Here is a 27,152-nt window from a genome sequence, read left to right on the forward strand (position 1 = left end):
TAATAAGTTAGAAGAAATAACTCGCATTTTCACAACTACCAATATTCTCGTTTTTCTTCATCACTTCGAAAATTATTTCTCGAAGATATCTGCTATACTACAAGAAAGCAATCCAAAATTAAAGTAAAAGTTCAACCACATGTATACCCAACTTCATTTACAATATTGGAGAGACAGAATACTTAAAAATTGTTGTTTCAATAGAAAGTAAGGGCGTGATGTAGTGGTTAGAGTTCTTGAAAGCATTGATTGTGGTCCCAGGTTCGATCCTCCTTAGGAGGTGTTCCTTTTTTAATTCTCCTTTTATTACAAACAAGAGCATGGTAACATTAATTGTAATAGCAGTGTATAGTAGCTACATTGTTCTGCAAATGGAATTTATAAAAAAATAAACGAATTGACACACGTTCAAAGGGATATTTTCATGTATAAGATCGTGAATTATAATACTTTAACTATAATTGTGTACTGCTTCAAAGACATTGACAAATATTAATGAAATAACTATTTATATTTGTGGCAATTCAGGACATACTAATTTTACCCCTTTTCCCACTCGAGTTCAATGCAAGGATACCTCCGCAAATATGGAATGAAAAGTTCTCATCATGTGCAATTCTCCATTAAATGTTTCCTCCGAGTCGTACTACCTTCGTTTTCTTTGTTACAAACAAGTATTGTTTGCACATTACATGTAGGAGGAGAGTTGCATCTACATTTCACATTGGTCAGCTCCTTCTACTTACTTTCAGGAGCGAAAGCTTGTAGTGTAGTGTTTAACGTTCAGGACTGTCCATCTGATGGTCGTAGGTTCAAACCCTTCCGGTGGCAGAAAATTTTCGTAAGTTTTAGACCTATCCCATTGTGTTCATTGTTCACCCCGTGTGAAACTGAATGATTCAGTTTGGAATTAACGATGGGGGGAGGGGAAATATTAAATTACAAAATCTCCATTTCAACGAACCGAAAATTGGATAATTCTTATAAATATGAAAATTACATTCATGTTTTTAGTGGTATAATCGCAGGTAAAATCAAAGATCTTACATGGAAGATTTTACCTTGCTCTGAACTAAGCCAAAAGGCATTTCGCAGCGATTTAATACATTCTCCAATACATTTCAAAATGTTATTGAATGTTTCATGTCGATAATTTGACCAATGCATCAATTCTTGACGCTGAGACGATATTTTCTGCAACTACCTCTTCTCTTCAGTCCCTTCTGTTCTTCTCTTCTCCTTCTCCTTCTTCTCTCCCCTCCTTCTGCTCTGCTTTATCTCATATCGCCTTCCCTACTTTTCTCGCATCTTATCTCCATCCCACTCATCTCCACTCCTCGTATCTCCTTTCCTGTCTTAGATTTCAGACTCCACGCACTTTTCTCCTCTTCTTTTCGTTCTTCTCTTTTTCTCTCCTTTACTCTACTCTCCACTCTTCTCTCATCTCGTTTTCCTTCTCTTTTCTCTCCTTTGCTACATTTTCCTCATCTCTCCTAGAATATTTTTCCATTCTCCTCACTACATCTCCTCTCCTCGTCTATCCTCTCTTTCTTCTCTCCTCTACTTTTCCTCTTCTCCTCTCGCTTTCTCTTTCTCCTGTCATTTGTCACCTCTCGTTTTCTCTCATCTCTTCCCCTTTCTGTAGACTCATCAGCGATGAAATGCTAGAAAACCTATTATTTTTCTTTCAGAAAGAATTTTGTCACTTGCGATATAATATTGACATTTTTAATACTTTTTATACACTAATACTTGTTTTTATTTCTTTCGCGTATTTTATAAATATTTATTGTGCATGTGGCAACCCTGAAATTGAGCCTAACTCTACACGCAACCCACCAACACCTTGTGTAAATTGGGTTGCCTAGTTTAAAATGTCGTTGTCCTAAAACTTTTGAGAGACACTGTACAAGTTAGACAGAATTCAAGTAGTCTGATTTTGTGAGAATCACTACTGTGCAACTGCGCAATGCAGCCAGGCGACCATGTTTGGAGCGGAGGTAGAAAGATGAGATAGCTGATCCAGGAAGTAGGATAGAACAAGAAGTTCGACCTTGCTTGAATCGTCTCTACTCGCCTAGCAAGGTATAGTTGTAGTTAAGCCTGGTTTGCATTGGTCGAGTAGACGGGAGAGTAGCTGGAGCGAGTAGGGTCAAGCGAGCTACTCTCCCCGTGTAAACAACTGGGGAGAGCACTGGAGCCAGTACTTGCTCCAGTAGTCAGGACTAGGGATGGCCAAACGGATCCGGATCCAAAAGTTCCGGATCTGGATCCGGATCCGAGAGTTCCGGATCCGCGCATCTGGATCCGGGTCCGAAAGTTTCGGATCTGGATCCGGATCCGGAAGTTTCGGATCTCAATCCATTATAATATTACCACACCTTAAAAGATATTATGATCTTCGATTACAAAGAAATTTTTCGTTAGTCCTACAAGAATTTTTTTCAAGTGTTGTTCCTAAAATACTTTGCTACGCATCGGCTAACACACTCGTGCACAAATGTCAGAGGTGATTTTGTAAATGCCATTGAAACGAATATGTATTCATTCGAATGTATTGGAATTGAAAACACACATAAATGTGACATTCCATTCCAGGATGAAACCTTTAACACATATAACAAGATAGAAATGTTATACCAAAATTGTGCAATTGTTCTACAGTTACAGTTTTACAAATTAAAATAAAACATTATAATATATGCAGTGTTAAATAATTACAAAGTGTAAGACTAACAAGGGAGGTTATCTAAGTGTCCCCCTCCGATTTCCATGAAACGTGGCAGTATAGTGGGGCCTAAAGGAAGAATTACGTGTTTTTTTGTTTCAGCTAAAAAACGGTTTTAGGGGCAAAACCCCCTCAAATGTCAAGATGAGGACAAATTGAAGTGAGGATCTGACCCCTGTGTCCCCCTTCGATTTCCATGAAACTTGGCAGGTGTATAGTGGGGCCCAATGGAAGAAATACGTGTTTTTTTGTTTCAGCTAAAAAACTGTTTTAGGGGGCAAAACCCCCTCAAATGTCAAGATGAGGACAAATTGAAGTGAGGATGTGTCCCCCTCCGATTTCCATGGTACTTGGCAGGTGTGTGTATAAACGGGCCCAAATGAAGAAATACGTGTTTTTTTTTTGTTTCGGCTAAAAAACTGTTTTAGGGGCCAACCCCCCCTCAAAAGTCAATATGAGGACAAATTTAAGTGGGCATTTGACTTGTGTGTCCCCCTCCGATTTCCATGAAACTTGGCAGGTGTATAGTGGGGCCCAAAGGAAGAAATAGGTGTTTTTTTTTTTGTTTCAGCTAAAAAAAACTGTTTTACAGGGCGAAACCCACTCAATTGTCAAGATGAGGACAAATTGAAGTGGGAATCTGATCCCTGTCCCCCCCCCCCTCCGATTTCCATGAAACTTGGCAGGTGTGTGTATAAACGGGCCCAAATGAAGAAATGCGTGTTTTTTTCTTTCGTGAAAAAATTTGTTCTAGGGGGCAACCTCCTCTCAAATGTCAAGATGAGGACAAATTGAAGAGGGGATCTGACCCCTGTGTTCCCCTCCGATTTCCATGAAACGTGGCAGGTGTATAGAGGGGCCCAAAGGAAGAATTACATGTTTTTTTGTTTCAGCTAAAAACTGTTTTAGGGGGCAAAATCCCCTCAATTATCAAGATGAGGACAAATTGAAGTAAGGATCTCACCCCTGTGTTCCCCTCCGATTTTCATGAAACTTGGCAGGTGTATAGAGGGGGCAGGTGTATAGAGGGGCCCAAAGGAAGAAATACGTGTTTTTTTTTGTTTCGGCTAAGAAACTGTTTTAGGGGGCAAAACCCGCCTCAAATGTTAAGATGAGGACAAATTGACGTGGGGATCATCTGACCCCTGTGTCCCCCTCCGATTCTCATGAAATTTGACAGGTGTATAGAGAGACGCTATGCCCCCTGTTTCTTCCTATGCCATATTTACGTGGTTTCGGGGTCAGATCCCCACTTCAATTTCTCCTCATCTTGACATTTGAGGGGGGGGCCTCTATACATATGCCAAGTTTCATGGAAATCGGAGGGGGAGACTTAGACCTCCCTTGTAAGTGTATTAATTAATTACAAATCGCACACACACACTATATATATATGTTTATGTATATTATATGTATATGTATATTAGCAGGTAACAATATGTTATAAGCACATTCTTACTTTCCAAAGAAGCGCATGTGGGATGGCAAAACGGATCCTTATCCGAAAATTCCAGATCCGGATCCGAAAGTACCGGATCCGGAACCGACAGGATCCGGATCTGGCCATCCCTAGTCAGGACAGTCGAGTGCAGTGTTGCCCCATGAAGGGAAATTTCCCTTTTGCAGGGAAATTCGGACAGAAATTTTAGCCAAAAGGGAAAAGGGAATTTCGATTAAAAATACCACAATTTCAGGGAAATTTTAAGACATCTGATTACATTATTACAGTTTATGTTAAGTTCAAGTTTGATATTCACATTTTTTCTATTCTTCTTTCTGCTCCCATGAATATAGCCTGTATCTATTTATATTTCTGTTAAGTACATCGCTTTTCTGTACCTTCGGATAATAGTAACGATGAGGATTAACGATGAAATGTATTCCTCACCAGGATCCAAACCTGGGGCATCTGGTCAGGAAGCAATGAAAGTGACATGTATGCGAAAAATGTAATATTTTTTATTCACATGGACATGGACCAACGTAAATACTACTACTACTGCTTCCACCACCACCACCAGTAATAATAATAATAATTACAGCTACTGCTACTACCACTACTAATACTTACTATTATTATTGTATGATTTGCTTAGGTGAAGGGAAAAATTGGTCCAAAAAGGGAAATTTTGACCCTTGGAAAGGGAAATGGTGCCCTCATATTGTGGTTAAAATAGCATAAAAGCGAGGATATCGCGTAAGAAATAACACACTTTCGCCACGGATCAACGAAGCTTTCAAAAAGGAACTCCTCGGTGTTGTGCATATATCTTGGTATGGTAGTTTGGGGCGCAAGCTATGTGATCATAGGTACCCCACTTTGCTGGAGTCTATAGAAAGTGTGTAAACAGCTACTCGCCACAGAAGGGTCGATTCGAGCAGACAGGCCAGTAACTCGTCCCAGTAACTCTCCCGCTCACTCGACCAATGTAAACCAGCCTTCATTCTGCTAGTTTCCTCATTCGCTCTAGTCAAATGCTAAGACTCCACTGAAACACCCACGAAATAATACTATATACGTACCTAGGCACTTATAAGAAATCATAAAATTAGTAATAATCACAAAGCTGTCCCTTCTTTAGGTGTAGCTATACATACACACATACATACAAAACCAACGGTGGTTCAGTCGATAATCTGTGGGGCGCCTAACTGCTATGCGAAAGACCTGAATTCGATATCCGGGATGGGTGATCTCAGGCGGAACGACTCTGGAATTCAACCTGATTCTAATCAGTGGTTACCTGGGTCAACTCTGGGGGGTACTGACGGCCGAAGCGTGGTGCTGATGACATCCACTATAGTCGCGGCAGAGAATTTGTGGGGCCCCATTTCCACACGTCTGTGCTTTCATGCCACGGTGCAATGTGTAGGGAATAGCTTTACCTTTAAACAATACATATGAAGGCAGGTGGACTTCATACATTCTAGATGTCGGGTTATAATGGAGATGACGTGATGAACACCACGCTCCGGCTGCATTTACCTCCCAGGTACCACCTATAGGTGAGAGGCTGGCACCCATGCAGAGACATTTTCGGGAAAACGTCAGGAGTCGAACCCGTGTTTCTTGCGTTACAGTTCATCGTTATAACAAGTCCTGTGCCTTTCCATCTCTATATATATATGTATATAAACTTCGATTTTTTTCAACTTCCTCCCTTCTATTGACTCATTTCGTTTTTCTCCTCAACATCCAGTTGCGGTTAACCTCATTTCGCCAAAGCGCGACTCTAGGCAACTCAATCAAACATCCTCGCCGATGAAGCCGCTGCCAAACTCCATTAAACGCCATAACAAACCACAGCTGGATTGAGATCGCACTTTCAGACCGAGACGTCGCCGGCAACGACATAGGCTCTCCGTCACACTCCGGTCTCCTGTTTTTCGGTCCGAACACCTCGCAATCGCAAGACATGGTCTACAAGCCGGCCGGACAGGTTGGATATCTTGGCGGTGCCTTCGAGGCTCGGTTTCTGCGTACCCATCCGAGGAACAAGTGGCTGCGCATGTCATTTTTATCGCGTGCAACATTCCTCAACGACATTCCAAAGAATCGATTAAGGTTGGTAGCTCTTCAAGATGTGGAGCACCACGTTATGAAGGCTCATGTATACATAGAGCCCGAATTTTCTTGTAGCTTTAACTTGTAAAATATGCACGTAAATATATAACAAAATATAGTAATTCTTTTAAATTATGCACACGCAGGAGATGTACTACGTAGAAGTTTCAGTGAAAAATGCAAGCTAGACAAGGAGTCGAACCCGGGTCTCTGGCAAAGGCAACATATTCCGTTGCGGTAGCACTAGCAGAGAACTATTCCACGCAGGTAAAACAGCGACAGCGAAAAATCAGGAGAAGCCAGGCCGGCTCGGTAGCTCAGTGGTTAGAGCAATGGCACGGTATGCCAGAGACCAGGGTTCTAGTCCAGGTCGAGCCTGCATTTTTCGCTTAAAATTCTACGTAAATTATAGTACTCGTATATATGTAATCAAGTAAGCAACATAATTGTAGTAACGAATTTCAAAACGAAGGTCTTGGTTTCCATTTAGATTTTCAAAACAGTGGGCTCGGTGTCGTCCCCGATTTCAGAACCTTGGGCTCGTCCCCGATTTCAGAACCTTGGGCTCGTCCCCGATTTCAGAACCTTGGGCTCGTCCCCGATTTCAGAACCTTGGGCTCGTCCCCAATTTCAGAACCTTGGGCTCGTCCCCAATTTCAGAACCTTGGGCTCGTCCCCAATTTCAGAACCTTGGGCTCGTCCCCAATTTCAGAACCTTGGGCTCGTCCCCAATTTCAGAACCTTGGGCTCGGTCTCACTCCCAATTTCAGAACCTTGGGCTCGGTCTCACTCCCAATTTCAGAACCTTGGGCTCGGTCTCACTCCCAATTTCAGAACCTTGGGCTCGGTCTCACTCCCAATTTCAGAACCTTGGGCTCGGTCTCACTCCCAATTTCAGAACCTTGGGCTCGGTCTCACTCCCAATTTCAGAACCTTGGGCTCGGTCTCACTCCCAATTTCAGAACCTTGGGCTCGGTCTCACTCCCAATTTCAGAACCTTGGGCTCGGTCTCACTCCCAATTTCAGAACCTTGGGCTCGGTCTCACTCCCAATTTCAGAACCTTGGGCTCGGTCTCACTCCCAATTTCAGAACCTTGGGCTCGGTCTCACTCCCAATTTCAAATCCGTTGGCTCGGTCTCACACCCAATTTCAAATCCGTGGGCTCGGTCTCACACCCAATTTCAAATCCGTGGGCTCGGTCTCACACCCAATTTCAAATCCGTGGGCTCGGTCTAACTCCCAAATTCAGAACGGTGGGTACTATCCAATATCCATAAACTACACGCTGAAGTGCTAAAGGACTACGTCAGTCAACACCACTCTTCTTCCGGTATGCACATTATAAGAAGTGTTGTGGTGTTTCAGAACCAAGGTCGTTTCATTGTTTACAACCTGGAAACGAGGTGCGGAAAGTGGGTGGAAGGAGGGAGGGAAGGAAGGAAGGAAGGCAGAAATCTGAACAATTATGAGGTGCTAGTGTACTTAAACAGGAGCTTTATAAATATTTATATCTAACAGTGCATGGGAAAAGCTGTTGTGTTGTTCTCTTGTGTTGATTGTTGCGAACTTCTGTTTTATTAAGCCAGTGATTTTATGTTCCTAAGACTGATTATTAATCTACATATAAAGACGCTCATTACTTTGTCAGGAAAATGTGAGTATTCTTCTTGAGCCTGTTTGGAAGGAACTTGTCCATAATTTTCGGTTCTTCATTTACATATCTGATACTTGTTATTGTATGTTTACAGCATACGATTGTGTAATACAAAAGAAGAAAGGCAGTGTTTCCAGGGCTATTAATTTATCGCTGTGCCCATAAGGTTGCGTACATTGAAGGATATGAAGGGGTCTGTGTCGCTTGAGGATTTTACCAATCGAATGTAGACTTCTGCCGAATGCCACGCCCCTACGGTGTGAAACGTTGCACTTCATTGGCTCGTTCCCAAGTGGCACGTCGCGTGTCGCTTACCACTTCGGTGTGAAATGTCCTTACTTATTGCCTGCTCGGTGTGACCGAGTGCGCAAAGTAGAGGTTTCGACCATGCCACTGAAGTTCCCGAGTTTGAATCCCGGCCTGGGCATGTCTTTGCAAATGTACCTCAGTTTCTTCTAATTACTAATCCTCATCGTCGCGATTAGTCAAAAGACATGGAAAGAGACATGGAGGCAGGAAAATGAGGAAGAAAGAGAGACGATGGCAAGAGATAAAACGAGAAGAGGAACAGAAAAGGTTGGTATATTTCTGACGATAACATTTATGATATAAGCAAGGCGAGCATAATCAACAGCACAAGGGCTCATGGGCGTAAATGGCGGCCTTTTCTGGGGTGAAGAATCGAAAAGTATACCATCTCACAAAATTAGTGTCCACGAAATATTTTGAAAATAACTGCTACATTTGCAAAATCATTAAAAGAAAACTGCTTTGCTTAAGTAATGTCTATATTAATATACAGCTTCAATTAACATTTAAAACGTTGTTTGTGCAAGAAACAAATTATAAGTTGAAAGCCTTGGATATAAAGTTTGCGTAAAATACAAGTTATCGTATGAGGCAGGTGTCTTTTATGCACTACTACAATGGCGTACAAGGATGCGCCATGCTTCTGGCCCTTGCAGTTTCTTTTCCGGAAGAGTTGCTTCTGAATTCAAATTCAGCTGATATTTTCTAGATCTGAACCCACAAAACAGCAAAGTGGTAGGTAACGTCTTTCTTGTTAGTGTTGCGTATATCCTGAACCTTCGGAGCGGAGGCGAAAACAAGAGGCTCGCAGCTTGCTTAATTAATTGATTGATTCCGTGTTGATTTTCTGACACCTTTTGCTAATCACGACGTCAAGCAGCTTGCTTAATTTACATAGACTGTCAAGAAAGGTTTAAAAATCCAAATTCCGAAAACACCTCCAAATAATGCTATGCAAGGGCTACATTCTACTCAAATAACTAGAAACGCCGATTCACAGAAACAAATGAAGTTTCGATGCACTGAAAGTGCTGACATCTGCACGCTGCTTCGAAAAGCAACCATTGGTTCGCGAAATGCGCTACACTTTACCAGAGCGAAACTCATCTCCCGTAACATTCCCACGGGGGAAGCACAATTCGCGGTCCACATTCTACTTGCGATGACACAATGGCGGCGGCTAATCAGAGTTTGTCGCCCACATCGCGTCCCCATTCCCGCCATTGTTCACCCACACACGGATCTCCCACGTGTTGCAAACTACGCAAGGGGGTTTACGTTGAAGTTAGCGGCGTGTCCAGGGAAGGGGTGGTGGGGAAATAACCCCCCTTGGCCCGGTCTAAAAAAAGGAAGACATAGCCCCTTCCATAGCCGCCCCTTTCGAAAATAAAGGACACGCCACTGGCTGCAGTGTTTGGAAGTAGTAAGTTATACATGTAACGTAGTTGCAAGTAACAATTACTCTCTTCGCGCGACGGTAATTGCAACTAGTTACTTTTAAATTGTGGATCCGCATATTAACCGTTTGAGAGATAATTAAGAATGAATTAATGTATTGTTAGGATCTGCCACTGACATATTTGTTGATATACGTGCTCATTCTGCACTGTTTTCCTTGCACACTTGTCATTTGGTGTATATTATGTGCTGTAGTAATACAATAGACAAGCAAATACCAAAAAGAAATCGTACGCTACTGGTAGTTAGTTGCCCTAAATTTTAAAAATGCACACTTTGCTATGATTGGCGTTTTTTTCAACTGACTATTTCAAGTACACAGGATTGTACAGTCACGGACACTGCCGGCATTGACTTTCAATGGAATCGTTACAAGCCGGCAGTGTCCGTGACTGTACAAAGAAAGATATTACTTCTTACGCTGTGTTACAGAAGGTGTTCGAAATGCTGCCTTTGAATCCGCAGGCAACATTGTACAGTGTTCAGCTTTCATTTCCGAATCACACTGCCTCACTCCACTGTCAGTGCACAGTCCATACTACCTGCAACAAACAAGAGAAGGTTGATTTCCGCCGTGCTCAGTATTACCAAGCACATTGAAAATATGTCCGACTTCTGACTCGTGTTTCCATTATTTTGTCCAATACCTGTATATACATACGTGGAATTTCATTTCGCATGGCTGTCAATTGGTTTAAATCACAGCAGTCTCCGTAGCATAACACTTGTTTGCTTGGTTCAAAGTGCTAATGAGACGAAAGCAAAATAACTAAATTGAAACTCAAGGATCGTATCACGATGGAGCAATATTTTGTCGCCCCAAATTCGTGCGTCTCAGGGGATGGTTCTATGCCTAAATTTGTCCCTGGAAGTATCATTGAAAAACCTCAATTGGAAAATAGGTTCTGAAAAGCAGTGGTTTGGGAATGTTTATGATGGTTTCCTAGTTTCCTCAAACGGAAATTCCGAATATATAACGTGCCGTCGACTGTTGAGTTGTTGTTTTAAGTCCACTTTATGCACAGATAAGCTAATCGGGACTGGACCTATGGCCTAAAGTTGGATCCGAACCACTATAGGCCTCCACCGGGGAATCGAACCCGGGACCCATTGATTACAAGGCGACGACGTTACGACTACGCCACCGAGGAGGTCCTCACCTTGACTGCCATCAGACTAAATCAAAAAATAAGATGACAGGCATATTTTTTCATTTCTGCGACAAACTGATATGAAACTGTATGAAGTGAATTAGAATTATTTTCTTAAATGAATGTATCTACTCGTATATGATGAACGAGAATGTGTGTGTGGGTGGATCTGTATGTATGCATGCAAATATGATATTTATGAACACGATTGAATTCTTAACGTTGAATTTTATAACAAGTGTACATTTATGTATTCAAAATTAAAGTCCAATAAATATATATGATTAAGACTGAGAAAAAAAATAGAAGGGAACTTATGCTTACCCATCTTACCAGGAACGATGTCAAACTGCGCAGGCGCATCGTGTACGAAAACGGGCCTTGTCGAAAGCTCCTGAAAGGAAGAAATTGACCAATAAAATATGGTTTGCATTTTTTTACCACCACGAACAAATTATAATCTACTTTTCTTGTGCATAACATTGAATAAATATAGAAAGCTATTGTACAGAGTAAATGGGATGGCAAGATGAGCACTAATAATAAGTGTGGAAATTTACATATTACCATTTATCTCAGCATTGTGAAAAGTTGCCTCTTGTGGATTGTTGCGTATTTAAGAAATTGTTTAACATGATGAACTGACAACTAAAACATTAGCTCTAAAACAAACATTATCATCATTAAAACTAAAATTATTAACACAAGCCATAACAATTGTGTAACTGCAAAGACAGAAAGGTGGACCTGGCGTGACAAATCAGTTCGCATCAAAACTGTATTTGATGGATTCACTGAACTTTATTTGTGCCTTTCTATTTGTTCTTGAGATATGAATCAACAGATTCTAAGTTCACTTTCTGATGAAATCACAATTCAGTAATAAAGAGAAGTCGTGTCTGCAAATTTGCAAACACACGAATTAGTGAATTTTTATATTAAAAATCATTTGCCTCACAGCGGGCAGTGCTGCCATAGAGGTGTCAAGAGTGGGCAATAACCCAATCTACAATTGCCCGAGTTCACTCCTTTACTAATCACATGTGATACATTGATACATTTCAAGGTTACTCCTATAAGCATGTAACAAATATGTTACATGTTTATAATGCAGCCACTGGACCAGATAGCCCGCAAAATACATTTTTATTAGTTTACTCATTCTGACGGGACATTAGATTACAACAAACCAAAATATTCTTCAGGAAGAGTAACATTTCTAATCGCCAGTTTCCGGGTGAAGATTTCAACTTGCCATTCCACGTCGAAGACAGAAAAATTCTTCCTGAATCATACAAACAAGCTCCTTGTTTGTAAGTTTAGGTGTAACATTTCCACACCTTTCCTTGCAGGCTGAGAAATGTTCATAGTGTATATGGGGATAGGGAGGAGCATGTGTTCTGAGACCAAAGTACAAAGGTTGTCTTGTGGGGAAAGAACGTATGGGGAAGAAAATATCAAGGAAGAGCTCTGAAATCATTAAAAAGTTTTTTTTCAATTGTGCTTCTCTTAACTGCTTATAGATCTGAACCCTGGGAGTAAGTGGACCCTTCTGCACATAGAAGCAGGCAGAAACTTTCATGTCCGGAGCCCGGAATCAGGCGAAATCATTCTTGGTGTAGACTTCGTAAACAAGCAGGATCTCTCTGGACTCAGACTCTGGAATCTGGCAGAATCATTCTGGACCGGAGCCTGAAATCTAGGAAGATCATTCTGGACCGGAGCCTGGAATCGGGCAGGATCATTCTGGACCGATGTCTGGAATCGGGTGGGATCTTTCAGGATCCAGACCCCGTAAAAAGGCTGGATCCAGAAACCAGCCAGGATATTGCTGGGTCAAGACACCGGAAGCAGGGATGGGCTTTTTGAACAAGTGAATTAGAAGCATAAAAGCAGGTAGGATGATTCTGTATCAAAATCCTGGCACCAGTACTTGGATACCAAACCGACTGGTAACCAAATCCTTGAAGTCAAAGTGCCAGAATAATATAGAAATGGAACGATATTTCAAATTAAGTAGGCTTTGTTACGCAAATCTCTTAGAATTTGAATGGGTCCATCTAGATACCACGGACCTACGCAACAGAAAAGAAATTACGTCGTTGCGTACCTCAAGGAAGAAAACTTGCCGACCGTTTTCACTTGGCCATTTCCTCGTTTATAGCTATCCTAAAATGGAGAAAAAAAAGAAGGTGAGTTTTCTTCTACAGCCGTAAATCACAGCCTGAGACTAAACATCAACAACATTAACTTTGTTTTCCCTTTGGACATCAAGGCAGAAGGGAGCGGCGGCATCTCAAGAACGCAAGGCACGGGGACATTCATTAGATGCAACTTTCACATTCCTAAAACCTCGCTGGACATATTATGCACATATAACGTAATGACATAGGAAAACAGTAGCTTGTGGTTTGGTGATCGAAGAGGGGGAACTTTTACCACCTATGGGCGGGAGGCGAAAGTTTTCCTGAAATAAGAATTGTGGGGAATTCTAATCTTACGAATTTAATTATTTGAAGGTTTTGTCTTGCGCCCATCTCCGTGGCGGAGTGGTTAACAGGGCGCTTCGACGCCAGGGGTCCAGAGTTCGATTTCCGACCTGATCATGAGTTCTTCGTGTGTGTGTGCATCTATGAATTTAATCATATCACTCATCCTCATCGTCGCGATTAACTGAATGTGGCAGAAAAGCTGATACTTTTTAAAAATTACATCTAAAAAGTATCATCCGTTATGCAACTGTTTGTTTTTTTCCGCGGTTCGGATATCGGATCCAAGATTCCGATAATTTTGGATTCGAATGGTCATCTTTTATAAGAGCTAGGATATTGCCATATATGCCTATTTTTATTCCTGCGATCAGATTCGTATGCTTGCAGTATAGATTTAAGTTTTGTGGTACAGCAATCATTATACACGTAAATGTCTATATTGACTGTTATTATTTCGGTTATTTGTGCTTATAAGTGCGTAAAGAACTAAATAACGCTTCTACTGAGAAATGCAGGTTTCTTTTTTGTTGTGTTTGTTTGATTTTTTTAGTAGGTTTCCTCAGACAGATTCATAATGCACAAAAAGGTGCATTTTGACGACTGGAACTGAACAATAAATAATATGTGTGTATATGTGTGTGTATGTTTGTTCCGGCATAACTCTCGAACGCCTGGAGCGATTTCAACCAAACTTGGTACACGTATGACTTGCAATCTGGAAAGAAATACTGTGAGGGCAAGACATCCTTGGCACCCCTAGGGGCAGGGTTGTTTAAGGTCCACGAATTTTAAATAAATTCAATTCCTGTCCAGGAGAGAAAATCAGCAAGCGTAAATGGGTTCTGGACAGTAAAGAACCTCTTTATCTGTAAATTATTTCAATTCGGTCCAGGAACCTTTTTCCCCGATCAATTTAAATACGGTCCGGGAACCTTTTTTTTCCGAAACAATTTAAATTCTATCTAGGAACCTTTATTCCAGGATCAATTTAAATACGGTCCAGGGAACTTTTTTTACTAATCAGTTTTCAATAAGGAACTTCGTTCCTATAATGAAACAATACGCAACTTTGATCTAATACAGACCTGACGATCCACTTGTGAGCATGAAAGACTAATCCAGGTGCTGGTTGGCTCGAGAATCTAAGGTACAAGGTAGAAATGGGCGAAACGCAAACGCTGCTGTCATGTTGCCCCTCTCCATGTAGCCCCATTCTCTCGCGTGCGTTCCTTCACTTGGTTGTAGCAGCACTGCCCGTTCCCATGGTCTTTCCACCATGGCCCGTCCCTGTTGTGATATCTCAATCTGCTGGGAACACAGCAGCCTCACGTTACCTCATCGACGGCTCCGATTGGCTGCGGTTTCTGGATCCGATGCCAGAGCAACACGTGACGGTTTGTTTGAACTCAATGTGACGCCATACAAATATAGTCAGTCCATTGCATTATGTACTAGCCCCGTCTAGTTGGCTGCACTTCTCGACTCGCTTTGGCTCCTTTTGCACCGAGTCGTCTAGTTCGTTGATTTCGAGTCAAGTAGTGTATTTGGTGTCAACACAGTCTGCACTACTTTCCGGACCAGTGTAGGTATGGTGTATGGTCACGTGGTGCGTGCTAACTAATCAAATGACCGTTTCAAGCAGCAGACAGGCATTTGTTGAATATTCTGAACTCGAACACCGCTTTCCGTCTATTTGGTTGAACGTAATTTCCTTACAACACTCTGAAACTGGATACACCTGCACTGCACCGAATGTAAAAAAGTGCAGCCAACTAGAAAGGGCTACTGTAACTCTTCGACAAGGGAGTTGTTGAACCTGGTCCACGAGAGAACAACAGTGTTTTGATTTATTCCCTGCGCTACGTTTTCTACAACCGCAGTGTGACATTCCAATCTAAAACTTACTTGCGGACATTTTTAGAAGGCAACTTTTGATCGGTCAACCCTGGTCCAGGAATTGTAAATAAATTTCAACCCTGAACTGGGAGAGAAAATCAGCAAACGTAAATGAGTTCTAGACAGTGTATAACCTTCTCATATCTAAAGCATTTCAATTCGGTCCAGGAACCTTTTTTCCAGAATGAATTTCAATTCGGTCCAGGAACATTTTTTCTCGCATCAATTTAAATACGGTCCAGGAACCTTTTTTCAGGAACAATTAAAATACGGTCCAGGAACCTTTTTTTTCAATGTAACAATACGCAACTTGGACCGAATTTAAATTGTGCGAGAAAAAAGGTTCCGGTCCTACAGCAGAACCCAATAGAACCCATTAGAATTTATGGGGTGACATTTAAAAAGAATCGAAAACGACCGATATTAGTGTGGAATCCATAGTTTTCGGGGTCGCTAAGATGAATAGTGACACTCCCAATGCCATTTAACTCCAAGACACCCCTGGCGCCCCTAGGGGTGGGGGTGGGAAGGGGGTGACATGTAAAACGACCGATATTAGTGTGGGGTCCATAGTTTTCGGGGTCGCTGAGATGAATAGTGACACTCCGAATGCCGTTCAACTCCAAGTTCATTTTACACTATAGTTAGAGTTCATTATATTCCTGTCTAATAGAAGATTGGGATAAATAAATACCTGGGCAATGTCATGCAATCAGCTAGTATACAATAAACATGAGAATAAGGAGATTGCCCCCTTGACGCCATCTTTATTGTAGATTGTGGGGGGGGGGCGACTGGAAAAATCATCCTCTCGCACCTCAAGTGATGTTTTGCCTTATAGCCAGCCACCCCTGGAACAGAGCGCGTTAAAATGTCAACACACATCTCGATACCAGGTTCGGATCCCGACCCAGGCATGACTTTTCCAGCATCATGAACGCAGAGTGATTGTTGTTATGCAACCTTCTCTGTTATTTGAGTCGTTTCAGTTTTGATTGATTTAGTTAATTTAACGTCGCTTTTCTTCCACTTTTGACTAATCGCGAAGATGCGGATGGGTGATGATATGATGAAATTGATGCAGGGACACTCGCAACGAACACCCATGTTCAGGCCGGGATTCGAACCCGGGATCTATAGCGTTGTAGCCTCTAACCACAACACCACAGAAGTCAATTTATTTGAGTTTAGAACAGATATATATATTTTTTAGTTTTCAGTTTTGAAAATGAAAATAATATATAATACTGTTTGTCAAATAAATAAAAAATACAATTATTCAAAGAGGGGGAAACCCCCGAAGCAAGTCCGCCTCTCCTCGCGTACATTCGAGGGTATGCGCTTAATTTCTGGTGCCTTTAAATAAACCAAGATGTCATTTATTTATTATCTATGATATAGCTATAAACAGATATATTACATAGTATAAAGGTGTGAGAAACAGTAAAAAGTGTAGACCTATTCTGGTGCCGAGAACAGGCCTTTGTGCGTGCGTTGATTAGTCTTAATATATTGAGAATATACATAATAAAGATGGATGTCTATGGAATCCATCATAATACAATTATTATGCAATCATGCGCATGTATTATGAAATTACAACCGTTAAATGTTATGAAAGTATTACATTTTCGGTGTGGTATTGTTAATTCAATATATACAATATTGAAAGAGAATGACTTATGTGCCTTTTTTTTCCTTTTTATCTACTAATTACCCATTTCTTGTAGTTTTATGCCTAACCTTTCTTCCAGGGGTGGGGAAACTAGTTTTCAAGAGGATGTAGTAGTCTACTGGAGCAGTTGCGGCGTAATAGGTACCCCAACCACCAATGGCCTTGCATTTTAGCAGCAGGAGCATGGAATGTTAATATTCCTCCAGAAGCACACAGGAACCTTCTCAGATGGCCAAAAATAAGATGGAGGGGGGAACGTGTTTGCTCTGACCACGCCCTCCGAAACCTTGACGCAAGGACACGGCCGGAAAGGAAGTTGCTACCTGGTGACCTTAAAGGGATGCTGTGACGCACACCGCATTGCAAGATTCACGATTGTCAGGTGTTCCACAACGATACCCATCATCCTGGCCCACATGTCGCATCAAGGACGGTCCCCATGGGCTGGGGACAACGAATGGAGACCAGGAATACAAGATGACAACTCTTGTACGGAAGTAAACGTTACAACTGTGGGTTTGATTATGTAGATATGGGAGAGAAAAGTTTGTCTCCATTGCCAACCTTGACATAACTCTATGCCTGAAGTTAGATTATTTCCTCTTTGCGCGTGTGTGTTCATAATTATTTCAATTCCTTCACCCATGTATCCATTAGAATTTTACTGTTATATCAACTCTTCTTATTTCATCATTAACGCTTCTCTTGCAATTGATATTTTCCTCATTTAGCACTTTCTCCACCCGTTGTCATGCGCCTCCGTCATGCGCCGCCATCCATCGTCCTGAACCTTTATCCATTACCCTGGATCTACTTCAGCCACTTTTTATCTACCTTTATTAGAAATGCCCTTTAATATTATCTACATTAAGAATCTACCGAAGGAGGGGGCCTAGAGGGCTGAAATACCCTTAAAAAGTAAAATTTTGAGAGAAACCTTTGGGAAATTTGCGTGATATGTATAGCTTATGTCAGGGGTTCCCAAAGTTCTTTGTTTCACGGAGCCCTTCGTGTTTCAAGATTTTTTTCCGCGGCGCCCAACACTTGCAACGCTTAGTTAGTGTGGTTAGGTTTCTTGCCTTAAGTTATAAAATAAACACATATTTCAAATTCAGAAACATTTTACACATAAAAAGTACTAAATAAGCACATACATTGGAATAAGTGTCATTTCAGTAAAAATATTAGAACATTTCGCGGCGCCCTTGTAAGCCATTCACGACGCCCCAGCGCACACTTTGGGAACCACTGGCTTATGTGTACAGACCCATTGGAAAGTACGAAATGACTAGCTATCATACTTCCGTAGAACAATTCATGCAATACCTTGCCAATGCATAGAAGACATTTTTACTAATAACCCTATATCAGCACACCTGATCTATACTAATCAAATGTGTATGAGAGAGGTACTCATGCCCTACAACCCTGTCCCCAAACAGACAAGACGAGTTTTTACCTTCTGATATATACGGAAGGATAAATTGACTCCAAAACAAATCGAAGAAGCTGTTTGTATGCAAGTATGTTCTAGGGGACTTCCAAAATAAAGTCCTGAGTACGTCACTGTCTCCCTCTCTTTTTGAGGTCTAATTTACGGGCTTCTTCCCATAGACGTTTAAAACTAACAATATTAATTGAACACAGAGTCAGCGGGTTACAGCTGAAGCAAAGGACTCCAGAGATATGGTCGTTAATCCGTCGTTCATACACGGCTCTACAAAATAAATCTCCTTTTGAGAACACTTCATTTATGAACACCCTGTATTACTTTAATTTCCACCATACTATTTTCCCTTTTATTCTTTTACACACAGATCTAGCAACACATTCCTCGTAATGATAAGCACGCGAGCACAAATTCTGTATCAGCCTACTGATACAGGAAGAAACAGAACTGTTATTACGTGTTTCGAATTAGAAGTTAATAGGGCAGAAAGAATAATTACTATGTTTGCATTCCTTACGACAACGAAGTCTTCTCATTTTTTCTTTCCTCGTCAAGAACTGGTTTGTCTGTTCGTGAAAAGTAGGAAGGCCTTGTCCAACCTTGGCTTGTAAACAAGAGAAGATTGGGCTTAGTCTTGTTTAAATTCTGAAGCGTCGAACAATTTGTTTCGCTCAGATGGTTAATGGGTATTCAATAACGTTGAGGTTCAATTTGGTGTTTAGAGTAAATTTATAATTAAGTTTTACTTGTCTCAACTTAAACAGGTAAACATCAAGGAGGGAACATGCATGCTTGTATACCAACGACGTATTTAGAGGGGGTCCAGGGGACCCGGACTTACGTACTTACTAAGACTTGAATTATCAAAATACACTTGTTTAGCATTTTGTACAATCGAGGGTTATGAATTTCTGCCGAACTTACACAAAACAAGGATTATAGTGGGATCATAACAGCTTTGAATTGACAGTACCTAAGAAGATTTATGCACACTGCTACTTATATTAATATGCATATAATATTATTCATGAACTTAACTTTTCATCAACTGAACATCAATAAATATTAAATTCTTTTGTACAAATCTTAGTGATCTTAACTACACGTAAGCTAGTAAATGAATACGAACCATTATATCTCTATCCTTTTTACCAATTCATGTAATAATAACATTAATTAAACTACATATTTTCATAATTGTTATTATATTATTATCATCATCGTTTCTGAGACACTTGCTTTGGACCCCTACCAAAATATATTTCTAGATGTGTGCCTGATGTACACGTATAATGAGCAGTTAACGTACATTCTGGACATAAATGTGTCCGACCAAGGTTCGATTCCCGGAGTGAGTGATTATTTTCCGACCTTGTCCCTACATAAAGCGGCTCTGGGGTTCATCCAACCTCAAAATAAAATTATTCTTTTGGGAGCAACCCTGGGGGCAAAAGCTGCCTGAACGTGGCTTTGTTGAGTTTTTAAGTCCACTTTATGCACATATAGGACAATCGGAACTGAACCTGTGGACATCCACCGGGTATCGAACACAGGACTCCTTGATTACAAGGCGACGACGTTACCACTACGTTACCGGGGAAGTCCAGGAGCGTTGTGCTGATAACATCATATCAAAAAATGGCTGATATCGACAATGTGTGGAGCCCTACCTGCACATCTACAATTTGCCTTTAAACTGATATTCCCGTATATGACTGACAACATCCCTGCAGGATGGAGGGGGGGGGGGGGGGCAAGACATCAATACATTGCACCAGGATAAAGCCTTTATTTTCACCTATCCTCTGCATTGTATTAAAAAAGGGTGTAGTTTTACTAAATGAAGACTGGTAGTAGCTAGAGTGAACCACGATATACAATAGAACAATGATATAAATTGTATGCTTTTGCACAGTTTTTTTTATTATGTTACCAACAGTGCCAACCTCAATGTAACAACTGATTTATATTATTATTTGATTTGAATGCGTGTATCATTCTTTCTCTCTGTTTACTTTTAAATTGCCTCATAATTTCCATTCTTTGCAAGCAAAGTCAGCTTAACGTCTGCGGTCTTTGCATTTCTTATAACAGTGTTGTGTATTTACATGACAAGGTTGCACTCCGCCAAGCATACAAATATGCATTACTGAAAGCTTGCCGTGGCATTGTTTGCAAAACTGCTTTTGGAACTATTACGTCATGTTCTTCATGAAGATATGTAGACTAGATTGCTTAGTCCGCACAAGCGTTTATTACATCCTGGTGAAAGAAACTGAAATTAACGTGAGAAAAACAGATGTGCAAAGGGGATTAGTCAAGAGGAACAAAGCAACACGTTTAAGATAAAAAGTTGTTTATAGGAAGTCTCGTAAATGAATGGCTGAGCATCTATCAGTAACTTTGTATTTATCACAGACCAAATCACAGTAGCGGAGACAGAGAATTTCGTCCTGCTGGGTTCAAGGGCGGACGAATATACATTTGAGATGGGAGACAATTTCGGGCGGTCATTGAATTATTTCTCTCTCTTCGCATATTTTTCACTGTCTCCCCCTTCTCTCTCTCACACACACACACGCGCACACACACACTTTTCACTCTCAATCTCATGCATTTTTATCTTTACCCGTTTTTTCTATTTTCTCTCACTCTCTACTTAATCTTTCTCTATTTCCTTATCTTTTATCGTCTCTCTCTATTCATCTCTTACTCTTTTTCCCATTCTCTCTTCCTCTTTCCCCATCTCTCATTTTTCTATTCTCCTTCAGTCTTTCTGAATTTTCTCTCCATTTGCATTCTCACTCAATTCCTTTTGTCTCTTTCTGTTTTTCCTATTTTCACTCTCATCTCATTCATTGCTTTTCTCTCTCTTTCTCTTTTCCCTTATTTTATTCTATTTTCTCCCCTCTCTACTTAATCTTTCTCCATTTCTTGACCTCGTTCCGCCTTTCTCTATTTTCTCTCTGTTTTCACTACCGTACTCTGCATGCAGTGTTTCCACCCCACAGCACCCAAAAATACCTACGTAGCCCCACAAACCATTGACGCATAGCCCCACGAACCATTCATACATAGCCCCACGAACCATTTCCGGTAAGGTTAGGTTAGGTAGGGTCACGTTTAGGTTACAATAATTAAAAATTGGTTTAGAAAAAAATATGCGTAGCCCCCCCACACCATTCTCACATAGCCCCACAAACCATTTGCGGAAACGTACCTTCTTCAGTTACAAAAACACGTGTTTGGAAACATTGACCGAGATTACGTCATCACACACAGGCTACATCCACCTGGAAGTAAATGGATGCAAGAGCTTTCGTGCATCGGTCACACATTTATATCGAAAAATAGAAGATTTACCGGCAAAATTCAATGAATGATGCGAGAAAACACTTCCCCGAACTTCCACAAGTATAAAGAAACTGCATTCGGTAAGTAATTTCTCCCTTGTCATCCTTTTTCTCTGAAAATTTCTCATGTGGGTGAGGAGTCGGATGGGCTCAGAATATTTACGCCCATTATCCGACCAGCCCTTCGCCATCCACTGGTGACGCCCTGTGGTGTCAAAATCTTACATCTGTGGGTGAGGGTATGATGCGAGGCTTCGCATACATTCCCTTCATTTGGTTACTGTGCCTCTCGATTACGGCCCGTGTCGCTGCAGAAGCACGCCGCTTGCCGGAGAAATCTGATAAGGGTACCCCATCAACTCGAGCACCAAGCCGCGGTTTCGCCAAGTTTATCTTCGGTAAGCACACTGTGGAACACTGCAATAGAACTAACTCTGTTCAAGAGAATGTTATCGAGAACAGGTCCATGTCCTCGGAACGTGGCACCTCTCAGTCTGCCGCGAGTGTCAGTATTTGCTTTCATATGGGTGGATGTGCCGTGTTGACGAAACATTTATATTCGCTTCTGCCTAGTTTGCTAAGGTGATAAATGGTAAACCGATAAGTGTTGACTGTTGGTAAGTGTTACTAGCCGCAACATAAGTACACTTTAGAACAAATAATTTTATATAAGATTCTTATGCGAAAACAAACTCATGCAGAAAAAAAAACTAATGCGTTTCGCCGGCAAGTGGCGTGTTTCCAGCCGCTACACGGGCCGCGTTATAGCGGCACAATAACCAATTTATAGATAGAAAAAAAGATAAAGAAAGTATATTATTATGTTACGTAGCCTATAGCAATGGTTTACATCTATGCTTACATATTTGCTCTTGAATCTGTTATGATGACGAATAGGTACACAGATTTTTTTTTTGCCCCACATACATAAAAAAAGACTAATGTCCACTTTGTTTGTTTGATTTATTGTTTTCACTTTATGCACAGATAGGCTAATCTGGTTTAGACCTACAGATTAAAATAGGATCCGAACCACTGTGTCCAGTGCCACTACCAGGTATCGAACCCGGGACCCTTGATTACAAGGGGATGACGTTACCACTACGTCATCTGGGAGGCCCCTAATGTCCATTTTCTATAATATTTTATAATACAATAATATAAAAACTAATATGTATGGGACACGACAGAAGCAATTTCAGAAACTAAAATAGAAATAATAGCTATGACCGATTTGAAATAAATTGTGAATTGTTCTTAAATAACAATTTTATTACACAGGAAGTAACAACTACTAATGAAATACGCAAACTAATATTAGTAAAAGAATATAGGTGAATCATTAGATTAACCAGCAATGCATTGCACCAAATAATTCAAGTCCAAGCAACAGATGACGGGCGTGAGTTGCTTATGAAGAAATCATCATATTAGGTCTCCCAGCCCTCACAGAACAGACGGAATGGCATTCTTGCCCTACAATCGGGATCCGAGGCGAGCCATTAACTGTAATTAAGCAGGATAATACGCCAGCTCCGGGTGTGTTCAGGAATTCCTGGTAAGAAAGTTCTGCAGGCTATTGTCGACAACCATGCAGACGTCATCGACTGTTGCTTCAGATGTGAGCCACATAATTTCCCAAACAAGTTATTTGCAAGCTACTTCCACGCGATTATCTTCGCCGTTTGTTCCTTCACGGAATTAAAAGTCTTAATAAATGACCTCTACTTCAAACCAGCCAATTCAGATTCCTATGATGAAAGCAGAGCAGTTACTATAGGTGAGTCCGGGCAAATAATATACGTGGAGTCTATAATCAAAAATTTCGGTTGAATTCAAGACAACTGAAAAACGGGAGATCTTTGATCTTAAATTACATGTTCCTTAAAATAGTCATAATAGAGAGTATGGTGATTAAAAAACAATAGCGACAAAAGCTAAGCTATTTATTTAATACTTTATAGTTTAACTTATCATACTGGAAATTTTAATCGTACCCAATAACTTCTAACTATCCTAATTCTCACGGTTATTTTCTAATTTACAGTAAATTTTGACGAATGACTATGCAGTGTTTAATTTTTACAGAGGCTTCACTCTGTAAATTAGTGAATAGTGGGTATGAAGTACGAGTACTGTTGACTAGCATTGAAGTATTTAGAACATATTTTTAGTGCAGTGAAACCACCTTGCTTAGAGTTAGATTTCGAATTATAAAAATAATTTTCTGTACTCAGTTTTTTTCCACTAAAAAATAAAATTTTCCCGATTTTTAAAGACTTTCCCTTGATTGAAGTGGGTGAAATGTTTAACAAAATGATTGATTAATTGTTGATTAATTTGCTTTATTTTACTTAGCTTTTTGTGCCACTTTTGGCTAATTTACAAACATGAGGATGAGTGATGATATGATGAATTAACGAATGGACCGTGATTCGAACCCGGGACCCCTGGCGTCGTAGTGCGATGTGCTAACCACTCCGCCACGGGGGCCGGCAATAAAATATAAGAATGACTATTTCAGTGTGTTAATAGTTTGGAATCTGAGAAGAAAAAGATAAACACATTTGTGCCACCCTCATCTGGTGTTTAGAGTAAGAGAGTTTCCCCAAGGATATGATAAGATAATAATAAAATATTCAATTTTATATCAACGACCCGATCGCCCTACAAAAATTCCTAGCGATGTCCATGAAATCAAGTATAAATACGCAATAAAATTACAAGTGTGGAACAGTATTGAAAAAAAAAACAGGAATAAAAGACATGTGGAAATAGCTTAAGCGGAAAACACATAGAATTCGAACGAACGCGAAACGAACCGAACATGGAACTATTCTTACAAGTCAACCTGATGGTAAGAGGTCTGAAGAGGAGACCACAGTGAAGGTGACTTGACTGAAGGATTTTTTGTGTTCATGCTGGAGTTCGGTAAGTAGGGATTACATTAGTATGCCCACATAGTATATACGGGCAATTAATATCGAACCCGAATGGCGTAGGAAAAATAGACGAGATAAAATTGGAGGACCAGTTGCTAGTTGCAGGGTAACATCTTATTGCAGAACAGGTTCCAGCGTTTGTGAAGAGACTAGGGAAGGAACTTCTCCTCCACTCCTGGGAACTCAGAAGTGAGTCGTGAGAGAAGAGGTTTAAGTGGCTCAACACCTGCTGATTGTCTTCTCGCCGCAGGATCCATGCATGGAACTGAAATTGAGCCAGAGACACAACTTGAAGTAGCAGGAGGAACTACCAGAATGGAAATAGCTTCAAGCACAGAAGGCATTATATGGTGTCGACTTAGTCTCATTTTCAAGGCACGAATGACTTCCGAGAACTGTCATTGTGGCCAAATGCAAACAACGACCTTATACGGAAAAGATGAAGGTTAATGGACAGGAGTTGGCAAAATTTGTGTTTTATGAAAGAAACAAAACAAACAGTTTTTTGTTTTAAACATGTTTTAAACAGGAACCGAAAAAAATATGTTTTAAACAAATAAAACGTTTAAAACACAATGCCAAGACGACTTTTATTCTAAGAATAATGATTAAAAATAATCTCTTAATCATCCAAGGATGGACTGTGTTCCTATTATAAAGTAAACGCTTGACTAACTTCCTAAAATACATAGTTATGTTAGTCTTAAATCTCGCATGTTGGTTGTTCGAGAAGCTTCAACTAATCCACAGTTGCCAGGTCCACGTGGTAGCTACTCTGTTCTTTATTTCTAAGTGACCTCCTCGATAGGTTAGCGACCATTATTGTCACTTTGCAATCAAGGTCTCTTGTTTGATTCCCGGGTGTAATCAAAACAATACAAATGTTATGATTAAATCCATAACATGCGTATTGTCAACCTTATAAATTCTTACAATTTGACATTATAAGGTTATGTTCTTCCTCTCTATTTGCATACGATGAACTTCCATTGTAACTCCACAGTACAATATTTTTTTCTATGGTGAATATACTGACTGCGTTCTGGGTAGTTCGCTATTTACAGTGCAAGGGGAATATAATCCCCTGCTATTCTTGTTTATGTCATTGAATATCACATGGATTGGAATCATTAAATTCCATTTTTAAATTTTAAAAAATCAGAAAATCTATAAATATACATAAAGGTAAGATTTTTAAATTTTCTTGCTTGCATCTGCCGAAAACCGGAAAATGACCCAATGCCATATATATTTAGAAATTGTAAAAGAAATTGGGATGTTTTCATCCAACGCAACATTTAAAAATGATTGACTTTTTATATCCAATAAGAAAATCTATTGGTTTTTCGAGTATTGAGTCTAAATATCATATGTGTATTAATCTCTAGTTCCTTAATATTCTTGTGCGTTGTCTTCCTCCACCAGATGGTTCTGCTTGTACTGGGTTACAGTTGGTTCGGATCCCACTTCAAATTGTATATTCAATTAGGCCATGTCAACATAAAATGGACTTTAAGGAAACTCAGTAATCATTTCATTTGTGTATAACAATCAGATTAGGTCAATATCCTTCAGGTTCACTTGATCTGATCCTTATAAGCCATTAGCAAAGCGTTCATATATTAGATGGCTGTGAGATGGAGATGGGAAGATTAGATTTCAAGAGTAGGGCTGACAATTTATTCAAAATTTTATAGTAGTATTATAGTAGACTGTAAAAATAAAGTGTGCTCAACGGAGAAGTCGAAATGATCTGTTAGGATAATTTGCAAAACCTACTGAATCCCCGAACCCATTGCCTGCATGTTGATCCTCCCAACAAGGAATGCCCACATCAAGCACTGGTGTTTTCCTTAGACATTTACTCCGATGCAAGTGTCATAAATCTGCAACAACGCATTTCTTACCAAAACTGGAAGCTGACAACTCAGATTTGCATGAAATACTCGTGTGATTGTCAAAGAATCAACACTTTATCTTATGACTTGGCAACTATGAGCTCCGGACAGCAAAGAGGACAAGAGGCCGGGAGTCAGGCTTCACTGAGTTAATTCGTGAGACCGGCGCGGAGGAGTGGGCTAAGGTGAGGGAGGTCGCGGCCCGTCAGGCAACTTTCCTCCACACGACCCGATCATCGTGACCACAAGACGCTCCCAGGGTCATCGGTGGACTGTGACCTCTTTGCATCTCCCGTTGAATCCAGAGATTCCCCTGGAGGGGAAATTACACTCCAGGAACAGAAATTTTGGGGATGAAACTTTGAGCCGAAACCAAATGCAAGTTGGGATTCTACCGTAAAATTATTTACCTCAAGCTGATAGAATTCGGTTTCTAATAACCTGCACATTTATTTTGGATCTGTCAACATTTGAAAAAAAAATAAATAAACTTATTTTGTATTCTACACTATGTATTTCTCCACATGTGGCAGTTGCAAGCGCCATTTTTTTTTTGTGTCTTCTATGTACAGACACCGGC

The 27,152-nt window shown here is 40.5% G+C and overlaps 1 protein-coding gene across 2 annotated transcripts in view; it reads right to left on the reverse strand.

The window, feature by feature from the left end:
• CalpC (calpain C) overlaps positions 1-27,152 on the reverse strand; it is a 152,918-nt gene that overhangs the window by 71,125 nt on the left and 54,641 nt on the right. The window contains exon 3 of one of the 2 annotated variants that reach the window (XM_083134997.1): positions 11,200-11,260. In XM_083134997.1, the coding sequence (XP_082991123.1) occupies positions 11,200-11,260 (61 nt within the window). Of the gene's footprint in view, positions 1-11,190; positions 11,261-27,152 lie in introns of both variants that reach the window. The other variant, XM_083134996.1, reaches the window with a different exon arrangement.

The sequence above is a fragment of the Lepisma saccharinum genome, chromosome 14 (genome assembly GCF_977018435.1).
Source record: "Lepisma saccharinum chromosome 14, izLepSacc3.1, whole genome shotgun sequence".
NCBI classification, from domain to species: Eukaryota; Metazoa; Arthropoda; class Insecta; order Zygentoma; family Lepismatidae; genus Lepisma; species Lepisma saccharinum.